We start from the raw sequence: 12,838 nt of genomic DNA, 5'->3' as shown, positions 1-12,838 counted from the left end.
GCCCTTGTGATTTGGAAGCAGCAGAGCCTTATCTCCGTCTTGCTGCTTCGGTCCACGTGGAGAGTTTCTGGGCTGGAATCTGAGCAGGCTTTTCTGCTGTAATGTAGAGCAGAGCTGGGGAACTGCAAAGCCCTTGGGTTGTCCTGACTTGCTTTGGTCTGCTCAGACTCCCACCTGGAGCTCTCTCTGCAGCCTGGCTCAGGCTCAGCCCTTTGGAGATGGCACTTGCAGAGCACGTGCGTGTGTGGCAGAGGGCAGAGGCCTGTCCCTACGAAGGGAAAAGTGCCTTTGGTGTGACAGCAGTTGTTGGTGGTAATTTCATCTTCTCTTCCGCTCTTCTCACCCAGCTCTGAAGTCATCTCCCTCGAAGAAAGGGCGCAGTGCCTTGCTGGCTGTCAAGACGGCTGGTCCGACAGCTGCGTTTTCAGCCAGCCAGCTTCCCTCTGAGAAGGATGAAACTCAGTACGACCTTCGTGCGGCCAGGAGTTACCCCACACTTGACGATGAAGGTAATGGTCTCCTTGGGTGGCTGATGGCTGTGTGATTGCCTTCTCTCCTAGCAGTTCCGTAGGATCCTCCCCTGTTCTCGTCAAGTTCCCCACTGTGCACCAGCCACGTGTCTTCCTTGATGGATAGCTCTTCATTGCATGTCTTGCTGTGCTTTGCAGGTGCTAAACTTAACGAGGACAGGGAAGAAGATAAGAGTATGTTGTGTTGTCACAGCACTAGCAGTTAGTTAATTGGGGAAGCAACGCCTCTGCCTTGGAGAAGACCAAATACCTTCTTCACAGCACTGTATGGTTCTGCATTAAAAATGGTCACTTGCTTCACTGCTGCAAGGCAACCACTGCCAACTGTCACCAGCAGTCATAGCCTAAACATGATCAGAAAGTTAAATTTTCCAACCTTAAAAAAAAAAACACCAATGGTGGGGACGGGGAATTGCAGGACTCTAATGACAGTGTTTGGACAGTTATAAGGGGCATTGAAAAAAGACGAGTGGCCTGGGCTCTGTGCTGCCTTTTCATCGCTTCCATCTGGGCTGGATTTAGAGATGAGTGGTGAAGGGCAGGCTCCTCGAGTGCATAGGTGTTAGATTTCTACCCGTGCAAAGCAGTGAGCACTTGATTCATCTCTTAATTCACTTGGATATTTATCTCTGGAGCTCCAAGCCTTTAATCCAGCTTTGGTTACCAGTGAGATGTCTTCATTAGCATTATGTTTCCTGTAGCGGCTGTCATGCTGGAAGTGGTTCTTACTGGCTCTCTCTAGAGGATGCCTTGGGAGAAGCTGTTGCGTTCGTGAACCCAGCTAAACTTCTTACCTGTTTGTGATTTTAAGTGACCAGTCCCAGTGAGAGTGTGCGGGCTGATGGTGGAACAGCCTCACACAGGGCTGCTGTAGGTAAGGTGTTGGTGTTTGACCTACTCATCTTTTCCTTCCTGCATCTCTCCTGCCCTCCGCTTGGGCCAGCAGGCAGGCCAGACCTGCTACCCTGCACTCCTCCTTCCTTTGAAGAAGCCACCACGGCCTCCATAGCCACGACACTATCTTCAACATCTCTCTCTGTTCCCGAGCGATCCCCTTCGGAGACCTCTGAGCAGCCCAGGTACAGGTGAGGACAGCACTCATCCCCTGCTCCCACCGGAGTCAAGCGGCTGCCGTTCCTCTTGGTGCCGCAGATCTCGGCAGGCTGCCCCGTGCTCCGGAGTGCTAATGACCGATTTTAATTAAATCTCTCCTGGGAGCAAGCAGACACAGCTTTGATGGGATTAATTATTGCTGGGAGAAGTGTCAGCTGTTAAGTAGAACATCTCCCTCATGGGGTGGGGAGTTAGATTCGGGAGCAGTGTAGGATTTCTGTCTTAAATCACTTCTCAAACTCTACTATTCTGGTTTCTTTCCGCAGGAGACGCACACACTCCTCGGGGCAGGATGGCAGGTGAGAAAAGTGTTTCATCTCTTCTTGTGCTGCTGCACAGAGACTTCACGTTTGTCCCTGTGCAAAAGTCTCTTGGAGGGCTGAACGTGAATCTCAGTAGCCCCAAGATGTCGGCCTGGTCCTCTGCAGGGTGATGAGGTTCTTCCTGCAATCAAATGATCCCCGTTTCTTACACAGAATTTTCCTCACAAGCAGATCTCTGAGTGCTTTGCTTTTGTAGGACAAAAATCCCCTACTGCGCAGGGATGTCTGGATTTAGAGGCTCCTGTCATTTAATTATCTGGCATATTTTTGCACTGGTAAAAAATTACTCCATTACCTGGGTCAGCGGGATCCATATGAGGACCCTGTGTTTGCTGCTGACTCTGCCCTAGCTTTCCGGGACGTGGAATCATGGAATGGTTTGGGTTGGAAGGGACCTTCAAGACCATCTAGTTCCAGCCCCCCTGCCTTGGGCAGGGACACCTTCCACTACACCACGTTGCTCAAAGCCTCATCCAGCCTGGCCTTGAACACTGCCAGGGATGGGGCAGCCACGACTTCTCTGGGCAACCTGTGCCAGTGCCTCACCACCCTCAGAGGGAAGAATTTTCTTCCTTAGATCCCATCGAAATCTCCCCTCTTTCAGTTCAAAGCCATTGCCCCGTGTCCTGTCACCACACGCCCTTGTCCAAAGCCCCCCTCCAGCTTTCCTGTAGCCCCTTTAGGTGCTGGAAGGTGCTGGAAGGTCTCCCCGGAGCCACCTTTTCACACATCTTGTAAGTGTTGTAGGTGCAGACTTTGAAATGCACATCAGAGACTCAGCCTTGGGATATGCCATAGCCAGAGGAGCTGCTGGACAGGATGGCATCCTCTCTCTTTGCAGTCAGTGTTTGGTGCTTCAGAGGAAGGCAAGGACTTTGGAAGATGAGGGTTTACACCATCTCAAAGACATCTCCCCTTGTTCCTAGCTTTTAGTGATTTGCTGATCTTCAGACCACATACACTGTGGAAAAAAAAATCCCTTTCCATGATGTTTCTTAATGGAAGTGCCTCTGGATGCTGCATGTTGCTGAATCTTGGTAAATCCCTGTCACTGGAGGGCAAGGACCTACTGGCCGTTGATTTGCAGCACCTATTGAAGTGTCAGGGACCTGTGAAGCACCTCACCCTCTGCAGAATGCACCTCACCCTCTGCAGAATGCACCTCACCCTCTGCAGAATGCACCTCACCCTCTGCAGAATCCATTGTCTGAAATTGCTGAAAATTGGAGACTTGAACTCAGGCACCAGCGGTGTGAGCCATTTGGCAAAACGCAGTGACTTCACCCAAATTATTCCGGACTCCCTTGGTACCCGATGGAGGGAGTTGCTGTAGGATGTGACTACTCATCCAGAAATAGGTCAGGTGAATCGAAGTGACTGTCCCTGGGCCATACAGGGAGCTTAGTGTCTTGGCCAGAAGTAGATCTGTCTGTCACAGATGTGCCACAGTTATGACCACCCCACACCAGTTGGCCGCCTTTGCTGGTTTTTGCCTAGTTTCTCCGTTTCTGGTGCTGGCGTCTCAGCGTGCCCCTTTCTAGGGGAGCAGGGACCTGTGTGTTTGTAGAGCACTCTGTGATCCCTGGTGAAAGCCAGCGCAAGAACGAAGTTATTAAAGCCTGAATTTACATTCCTGAGCTGAAATTAAAAAGACCTTATCCAATTTGCTCTCAAGAACGTGTCACACCTCTGATTATTCTAATCTGCTGGAGAATTCCCTCCGGGTTTGAGATCCACCCCTTCGAGGAGGAGAGAGGAGTGTGTTCCCCAGCACCGAGCTGGGTGGGAGTGCCGCCTGCTGGCTCCGACTCCGGCTCCTGCTCCCAGCCAGGGACAGCACAGAGCAGGATGCTGCTGCCGATGGACCCGGAGCTCGTCCCTTCCCCGAGCTGTGCCCTCGGCTTGGCCAGCGCCCGCTCCTCCTTCCCGTGAGGACTATGGAGCCAGCCCTGCTAGCACAAGCAATTACTTCTAATAGCACGAGGCATTAAATTGAAGACTGTCACGAACAGCTCCTGAGCGTGCAGATAAATCCCATATTAACCCTGTAGCGCCCTTGAGCAGCTTTGGTGTGCTGGGAGTCTCGGAAGAGGTGGGAGGCTTTGGCCCTTGATAGATAACACCGTGCTAACTCCGGACACAGGTTTTCCCTGGGGGCCAATTCTCTTTCCTCCCATACCCCGTTTGACACTGCCCGTCTCTTCTGCAGCGCTGGCTAATTAATCCCTTTCCCCTTGTCCTCTTTTCTCTCCGCCTTAGTCTTGAGCACTGCAATGTGATGGGACTCACTCTTTTGCCTGGGAGTTTTGGTTTTCCAAATCCTCCATCCTCGGAGGTCTGATGGCTCCCTCTGAGCCAAAATCAACAACTGTGTCTGTGCCGGGTGCTGGGAGCCCCTGTGTGCTGGGGCAGACCAGCACAGTCCAGTCCTGTGGGAGGTTGTGGTGCGGGAGGCTGGGTTGACTCAGGACTAATTCAGGTTGACCTAAAATTGAGGACTGTGCATAACTAGTGCCCAACTGAGCCTTTGTCTCTCTTCCATTTCCAGGTCACACGAGGAGGTGCGGGTTGAGGAGGAGCTCCAGCAGATCAGTGTCGAGCTGGAGCCCAAGTGCGATGTTGAGATTGTAGCTCCCGAAGAAGATGACAAAGAGTGAGTGTTTCGGAGCGCTGCGCAGCTTCGCAGAGCCCTACCTGGTGTCATCTGGTCTGCAGCAACTTGTGCTGGAGGCTGATGCTGTAGGGCAGCAGGAGATGCTCCCTCAGACAGTCCAGTGATGTTGCTCCTGACCTGACCTGATCTTTCTGGATGTGACAGCGGAGCGTCTTCAGCTCCCCTGTAATAAATCATACAGTCCCGCTCCTTTTCTGATCTGGACTGTCATTTCTTCTCCCCTCCAGAGAGGCGGCTTCGTCAGCCTGTGCCATTGTAACATCCACGGCTACGATAGAGGTGGAGACAGCCAGCCAGGCCTCCGAACCAGCCAGCCAGGCCTCGGATGAAGATGACGTGCCAGTCACAGACATCTACTTTGTAAGACAACTTCTCCACCTGCCTGGTTAGGGGTGTGATGGGAAAGGCTGGACGAGGCTGTAACAGTCTCGATTTCAGGCAGTCAGGTGCAGGGCAGGATCTGCTCCATGCCATCTTCATGTTGAGCACCCCAAGATCTTAACGCTAGATGGGTTTTTGAATGCAAGGAATTGGATTAACCCTTGGAGAACTCAAAACAGCACGTAGTGGGGCTCAAATGGGTGGCACTGCTGCTGTGGACTTAGCCATAGCTGTGCTGTGGTACTTGCAAGCACAAGTGTTGAAGGGCTTATCCAGGCCAGCATGTTCACTCCCAGGACAAGCCGAGGAGAACGTAGGTGCAACTGAGAGGTTCTTCCTCAGCCAGAGAGCCCGGCTGCTTTCCTGAACACGAACGTGCCGCAGTGGCCTGGAGCCAGAAGGGAGGTGGTGGCAGTGGGGCTGACCTCGGGCTCTGGTGAACTCTGGCTCTTCCTTTCCCTGCAGGCAGATGCACTAGGTGATGCAGTGGAAATCTAGTGCTGAGACAGGGAGTAAGTGAGGTGGTTGCTGGTTGGCAGCGGAGTGCCGTGGAGCCTGGCGCTGCGTTCCTCAGTCAGCTCTCGCAATGCCTGAGCAGCTTCTGCAGACCAGAGAAGGGTTTTTAGCAACATGTAAAACCTGCCCCGTGGATCCCCAGAGCAGAGCCGAGGGGCTGACCTGTGAGAGCTCTTGCCTGGGCACTGGAACCTTCCCGTTCAAAGAGGTGCCCAGCTCCTCCCTGCTCCGACTCGTTGCTGTCGGTTACACGGCGGTGGAGATGAGCGGAGCCCTTGTGATGAGCTCCTTCAGGCTAACCTAAAAATGGCAACGTTTGCCTTTCCCTGTGCTTGCGTGACGCTGCTGCAGAGCTGCTCGCTCGTTGCCGAGTCATTCCGAGGCTCGTGGGAGCTGGGGAAGGAATCAGCTCCATTTTAAAAGCTTGTTTGGGTTTTCGTGCATGCTGTTCAAAATGCAAACAGCTCCCTCTAACACTGGCTGCTCTTTCTTTGCCTGTGGATGGCAGCTGTGTGCAAGCTGCCTGTGGATACTGCCTGCTCCACTGGCAAGTGTCTTCCAGCAGGGTCAGCTCCTCTTCCTCCCTGTCCCTGGGCATGTGGACTCCTCCCAGCTTGAGGAGCACTTCTCTGTGCAGAGGAAACCATCAGTGTGTGGTGTGTGCTCACAGAGGGTGTGACTGACCGCTCATCAGCATTTCATACTTCATCTAAGTCCTTGAGTTTTGCATTAAATGTGTGCCGTGTGCTGTGGAGTGTTTGTCACCGCTGGGATGAAGGGAAAAGCTGATTTGGGTTCCCACGGGTGCTCTCCTTGGAAAACCACTTGTGCTGGAGCTCAAGGGAGGCTGCACTGTAGTGCAGCGGGGCTTGGAGCACAGCTGCTCTCTTGCAGGAGTGCTCCAGGGGCACTGGTCAGTGAAGGGATGCTGTGTGCAGAGGATGATTTGTGAAGTCCCAGGGACTGTGATCTGCTCTTTGGAAGTCCGCTCCTGAAAGGAGAGCACTTTATCCTCCCGTTCACCCACAGGGGAATAAAAGTGCAGAGACTGTGGCAGGGCATGGGCGCCGCTCTTCCCACGCACGGCTTTCCCGCCCGCTGATCCGTACAGACCTGGAGTTGCCCAGCCCCTTGTTTTTTGCTTTCTCTTTCATCCTCTCTTTCACATCATCCTTTTTTCCTCTGTTTCCTTTCTCACTTCACTTGCCCTGGGGCCATCCAGTTCACAGATGGGAGGTACTGGATTTACTCTCCCCGCCAGCGCAGACTCCGAACCACCTCGCTTTCCTCTGGGATTGTAAGTGAACGTGCTAGTGTGTAGGGGAGCAGGGCTGCAGCTTTGAAACACTGGGACCAGCACTCCATCCCCTTGGATGCTGTGGCTCTGTATTGCAGGGCCGTTAGGAACTAGGCTAGCAGAAACTGGGGAAGCATATCAAAATCACACATCGATCTCCTTGTAGCATCTTGCAGAAACACGTGCTCTGCCCTGCTTTTCTGCGGGCTGCTGACACAGCTTCTGCCATGGGATGGGCTGCAGTATCACCCAGCCCTTGGACAAACTTGCAAGCACCAGACCTCGCCAGAGAGGCACCTGAGCCTTTGTAGGTAACGTCAGACTCTGCTCCCTTGGCCCAGGAAGCCAGACAGGGCTCCAAAGAGACCATTAAGATGCTTTGAAGCTGCTAAAAATCCAATTTCAGATATAACCTTTCTAGATTTGTGGCTGGGATGGTGAGCAGCTCATAAAGCCGTATGAGTTTTGAGTTGCTGCTGGGATGGTTTCTACTCTCCAGCCCATCTCAGCATCACTGATCTGCTCCCTCTTCACTGTGGGTTTTCTGGGAGTGGTGAGGGTTTTCCCTTCCTTTCTGAATGATGCAGGGAGGCAGTTGAGCATTTAGGGGCTGAATCCAGAGCTCAGACTGCTCTGGGTTTTAGTATTTCCCTTCTCAGGCTTTGGGAGAGCCAATGCCCTCCGAGGGTCACAGCAGTGCTGCCAGAGCCTCAGCACAAGCGTTTGTGTAACGTGGTCCTCCCAGCACCTGCCTCTTTGGTACCCGGCAGGGGAGCGGTGGAGAGGGCATCAGGCAGGGTGTGTGGGGAGGCAGGGCCAGTAACGTGCTCCTGGCCGTGGCCGATGGCACGGGGAAAGTTCTGCACCTATGTGGGCAAACGGGCAACCCCACCCCGCAGCTGCTCCTGCCCCCTCAGCACCAGGAGGGTTAATACCAGGCACCGGATGCTCCTTTATCTCCTCGAAGGGTTTGCAGCTCCCTGCTTGCATCCGGGCTCCTAAAAGGCTCCGAAAGAGACTGGCCGGAGTGTGTGGTTCAGTGAGGATGGATGGAAAGCAGGATGTGGGGCAGGCTTTACGCAGTGCCGAGCTTTCCCACGCCTCTGGCAGAGCCCGGTGAGAAGCTCCAGGCAAGGATTCCTTTTTCCTCCTTCCTCCCAGCAGTCTGCTAACGTAGCTGCAATTATTGATGGGGTTCAGCATGTGGAGCCCAGTGCTTCAAAGCTCCTCTGGCTTCTCGTAGATTCTTTGTACATCGTAGACTGTTACACTTGGTTGCCAGGCTGGGAACATCCCCCAGGCTTCTTCAAGTTCCCAGTTCCATTTCTCTTCCTTGGAAAACTCCAGGCTGAGTCAAAGGGGGCAGTTTCCTCTCTTTGGGAGCATCTCTGGAGTCGAAAGAGCCCGTTTGCAGTGGAAGTGGGTCCCCCTGGGAACACTGGAAGCAGACACCAGCCCTTGAATGTGCCTGGGCTTCTGCGGTGTGTCGGCAGCAGAAGCGTGTTTTGTCACACCAGTGCCCAGTGCAGCGATAACTGGCTCCCTCGATGCACGTCCCCTTCTCCCTCATTCTTTCCAAGATCCAGCTGTGGTTTATCTCCTGTATCGTATTTGTTCCCATCACACCACTGTCTCTGAGACTCTCAGCAATAACTGGTTCCTCTCTGTGGCCACCATCCACCATGGTCTAACCCACCCATCTGCTGCCTTGCGTGGTCTGCAGGGAAGGGGGAAGGCACAGCAAACCAGACCAGGTTTCACCATAAAAGCCCTCCTGGGCACCAGAGATGCCAGCTTGTAGCATGCACAGGGCTCAGGAAATGGGAGAGTTGGGAGCTGGGAGTGGGTAGCAGGAATGCAGAGCCCTTAGGTACGTCACGTCCCATGCCGCTCTGGAGCTGGGGTGATGCCATGGCAGGGAGCTCAGACTTCCCTGGCATCTCAAAAGCTCTAAAAATCTCTTCCTGCAAGAGAAGAGGCTGTGCCATCCCCACTGCAGCTGGAGCAGGGTCCACTGTCAGCTGCTGGCAGGCCGTCCCGTGTCCCAGCTGTGTAGGGAGCAGGTATGTAGTGAGGATGAGGAAGGCTCCTCTTCTGAGAGCTGGCACCGAGCTCAGTTCTCTCCCTCCAGGTGGACAGCTGTTCTTACTGTATTGTTTCCTACTCTTTTTATTTTTCTCCTTTTATTTTTTCCTCTTCTCTCCTTCGCTCCCTGCTCTGCTGCTGCTCTCCTTGCATTCTCCCCGCCGTCTCTGGCCACTCTGGCAGCCAACAGACGAGAGGAGTTGGGTTTACTCCCCGCTCCACTATAGCGCTCAACTCTACTCTGTCTCCGATGAGGAGAGCGATACAGTAAGTGTACGAGGAACGTGTGCCGGGTGCCCGGTGGGTCGAGGTCGGAGCTTGGGCTGTGTCCAGGGGGCTCGTGCATGGCTGCGGCAGAGCCCTGCTGCGTCTCGGATCAGCTCAGCGTTGGGGAGCTGAAGTTCTCCGGTCGTGCCGTCAGTACCGGAGGGTGTGAAGCAAACAGCCGGCTCTCCTCACGCTCCTTCTGGATCGGGGGAGCCGGCCGGGCTCAGGGCTGACGGAGCGCGGGGTGGGTGCTCAGGCGCTGACCTCTTCTCTCTGCCTCTTGCAGTAATCTCTATGCAGACACAGAAGCCCCAGAGAGCAGCGATTCCCTCTGCAGGTCGATGTGTTCCCTTTTCGTTGATGCAGCCGTTCCAGTGGGATGGGGAAGAGCTTGCTGACACCAGTATTGCTGCACTGCAGGATCCCGGGCACTGCATTTCAGAAAGGAGCAAAACTATAACCGTGTATTTCTACTTATCCCAGACGTGGGCAGCAAAGAAACCACCCGCTCACCCACAGCTCCCAACGGAGACATCCAGCTGGGTGTAGAGAATCCTGGGTAGTAACACAGTGTTTTCCAGACATGCACTACCGTAGCTACCTATCCATGTGTGATACTGTGAACCTTTTTAATTTTTTAATCATGTATTTATTTCTTTTATCTTTGCACAGAGACAGCACAAACGTGCTTTTTTAAACGTTTAGTTTACTGCACTTTTTTTTGTTGTTGTTGTTGTTGTCATGTATTTTGTGCATCAGAAAGGAGTGTGAGACCTCACTGGAGAATTGGTAGGAGCACATTGCTGGGGAGGGCAGGGACCGGAGTGGCTTCGTTTGAGGCAGCAGCATGGTCTGACCATCTGATGGAGTCAGGAAGTTTAAGGCTGTCCAGACTCTGCCATGGTTTTGCCAAGTGATCCAAGGCAGGTCACTTAACCACTCTGTGCCTCGGTTTCCCCCGTGCTAATGGGTGTACAGTACCCACTTCCGTTAAAGCACTTAAACCCTGGGATGAAAGGTGCTATGTAACTGCAATGTATTAAAGGCCATTGAGTAGAATTGCTCCCATGTTACAGCAGTCCAAAGTAGCCATGCCAATTTTCTGGGATTCACGTAATCGCTAGTGACTTCTCTTGATCTGTAACACTGTGTGGGGGAAGCAAACGATTCCTGGCGACAGCGACGCGGTCACCTCCGCTCTCCTCCAGACATCACAACGGGTTCTGCCTTCACCGTGTGCTGCGCTGCTGCGTCACCCCGTCCCTCTGCGCTCGGAGCCCACGCTTCGTCGTACCGGCTGCTGCACCGCCGCCTGCTCCAGCCACGCGGGCACGGACGGATGAGAACTGTGCACCTCCAAGGACCTGCCGCGCTGGAGAGCGAGCTCCCCGGTCTGCCCAGCTCCAGGTGTGGCTTGTCTGGACGCTGCATCCTCCTGGAGCCACGTAGCAGCTCGCATGCTCATGGGTGTATCTGACCACCCAGTGCTGGGGGGGGGTCACGAACGTTGGGTTCACACGTATCCTCTGTACCTCAGGGCAGTCCGGGTGGCACGTGCAGGTCTGCACACGCTGGAGGCAGAAGCAGAAGCCTGGCTCTGCCACCGTATTGCACCAGGCGGTGTTGTGTTCACAGACTCTGTTGGACAAAAAGCTGGGTGACGGGTGTTGCTGTTGGAAATTGCTGCTTCAGGTGTCTGAGTTAGTTTGCTTTTTGAGGGCTGCAGGCTTTAGGCGAGAGGATTTGGTGTCACTGGGTAGTGTTCAGACTAGGCTCATCCACCTGCCAGCGGGACACACGCTGTAGCATTGTCTTGAACTCTAGCAATCCCATCCTCGTCTCCCAGAGAGAAGAAAGGAAATCCTTTAGACCAGAGGGATCCAGGTCTTACTCATGTGCTTTATGAGCCTCACTTGAGAAAGGGTCAAAATCTCTTTATTCTCATTAAAATCTTCTGACTGTCCTTGGGATTCCTTGTAAAGGAGTGGGGAAGTGGGACCCTTCTCTTGGGGCTTAGTCCCCCCCAGTCTGTCTTCACAGCAGCACTCAGGATGGGTTCATCCAGGTCCCAGAAGGTTAACTGGGCTGGTGGGAAGTTCTTCCCTTCTGCAATGTGCAGAACTTGGTGAGGACCATTGTGAATTGATGTTTTCTTGCCTAGAAATATGGGACCCAGACTTCACCCCCCTTGCCTGCGGAGGCTGAGGGTTGTAAGGTGTGCTTCTCTCAAGCACGAGCTGGGGATCTTGTGGGCTGCTGCCATCAGATATATTCATGTATTTACCAAATAATCCATCAAAAGTCTTTCAAGAAGTTCTCCCCTTTGAGTTGCTGCTTGACAGCTCCTTCACCTGGCTGGTGCCATTGCTCTGTGACAGCCCCTGCAGTAGGTTGGGACGCGGCCCCTCACCTACCCCGGCTGCTTGTGCCGGTCCCCCTGGGCTCCGTGGGGTGCCCGGGCAGTTTGGCGGAGGGGAAACAGGAGGAATGCAATAGCTACAGACTCACCTGCCTCGGAGCTGAAAGCAAGAGGCTTCAAAATGCTAAAAATTCAACGTTTGGGGTTTTTTTCCCCTCCAGAAGCATGATACTGTGCATAGAGAGGCCAAAAGGGAGCCACATCCCTTCTCCATCTTCGGATGTTGCTCTTGGGTGTTGCACTGGAGGAACCTGGGAGGTTGGGCTCGGGCTCTGTGTCCCGAGGCCCAGCTGCCCCAGTGCTGCCGCCTTTGTGGGCTGATGGGTTTAGCCTCGTTGGGACTTTCTAGTCAGTTGAAATGGTGCATCTTGTTTTAAGATGGTTTAAGTATCATTGATGGAGACTTTATTCCTTCCCCTTGTTTCGGGGGTCTCTAAAGCTGCTTAGCCTCTGCGCAGGGAGTATCTGAGCCCCACCTGCATGGAGTGTCTGGGTGAAGGAACTTTGCAAGCTGGAGCTGCACGTGGTCCCAAGAGATGTGGGGAAACCCAGGCCTTTTGCAGCGTGCTCATTCCAAGCATTGTCTTTCTTCAAGCGTTGGGGCTTTTTGAGACAATCCTCGTGCAGTTCTGTAATGCCAAACCCTTTGGAGTGAGCGGGTCTGGACATGGAGGGTCGGCCCTGTGAGAGGAGAGGAGGTGCAAAGGGCTTAGAGCAACTTTGTCAATGTGAGGGGGCAGGAGGAACCTTCCTTTTGGGGGCTGCTGATCCGAAATGGAAACTCCGCTTCCTGTGGAGGCTAAAAGGACCTTGGAGTTTAAAGCTTGCTCTTAGCCCACCTCTGCACTGTAGCGTGAGAGCGTCTGGGAGCTGCGGAGCGTTTCCCAAGCGCTGTCACGGGTCCCTCCGCAGGGCATGTGGAGTCGCAGGAGGGCAAGACCTAGGAAAGAGCATCAACCCTTTTTTTGGAGAAGACAACCACCACCTGTCCTTGGTCTGAATGTCCCTCCAGCTGTACTTCCAGCTCATCTGGGACATAAGTTGCGTGTCCTTTCTCTGTCAGGGCTTTCTCTGGTCACCCAGCAGCTCGCTGGCCGGTGCTGTCCCTGCGGTAACCCTGCTCTCTCCTCCATTACAAGGAGGCACCATGTTTCTTTTGCTCCTCAGATCCGAGCAGAGCAGCCCCCTGAGACAGCTGCTCCCCACGTAGCTCCGTGTGCCACCACTCTCCTT

At 53.8% G+C, this 12,838-nt stretch overlaps 1 protein-coding gene across 1 annotated transcript in view; it reads left to right on the top strand.

Moving 5' to 3' along the window:
- The window catches only part of PIP5K1C (phosphatidylinositol-4-phosphate 5-kinase type 1 gamma), a 46,620-nt gene extending 37,302 nt beyond the window's left edge, over positions 1 to 9,318 (top strand). The window contains exons 12-19 of the mRNA XM_086627507.1: positions 348 to 509; positions 669 to 704; positions 1,474 to 1,615; positions 1,910 to 1,942; positions 4,515 to 4,619; positions 4,868 to 5,000; positions 6,760 to 6,834; positions 9,103 to 9,318. Coding sequence (XP_086483633.1) covers positions 348 to 509; positions 669 to 704; positions 1,474 to 1,615; positions 1,910 to 1,942; positions 4,515 to 4,619; positions 4,868 to 5,000; positions 6,760 to 6,834; positions 9,103 to 9,318 — 902 coding nt within the window. The remainder of the gene's footprint in view (positions 1 to 347; positions 510 to 668; positions 705 to 1,473; positions 1,616 to 1,909; positions 1,943 to 4,514; positions 4,620 to 4,867; positions 5,001 to 6,759; positions 6,835 to 9,102) is intronic.
- Positions 9,319 to 12,838: the final 3,520 nt, after the last annotated feature.

The sequence above is a fragment of the Tauraco erythrolophus genome, chromosome 28, assembly GCF_009769465.1.
Source record: "Tauraco erythrolophus isolate bTauEry1 chromosome 28, bTauEry1.pri, whole genome shotgun sequence".
Lineage (NCBI taxonomy): Eukaryota > Metazoa > Chordata > Aves > Musophagiformes > Musophagidae > Tauraco > Tauraco erythrolophus.
The sequence above is the reverse complement of the archived record's forward strand: the minus strand, read 5'-3'. Positions and strand labels throughout refer to the sequence as shown.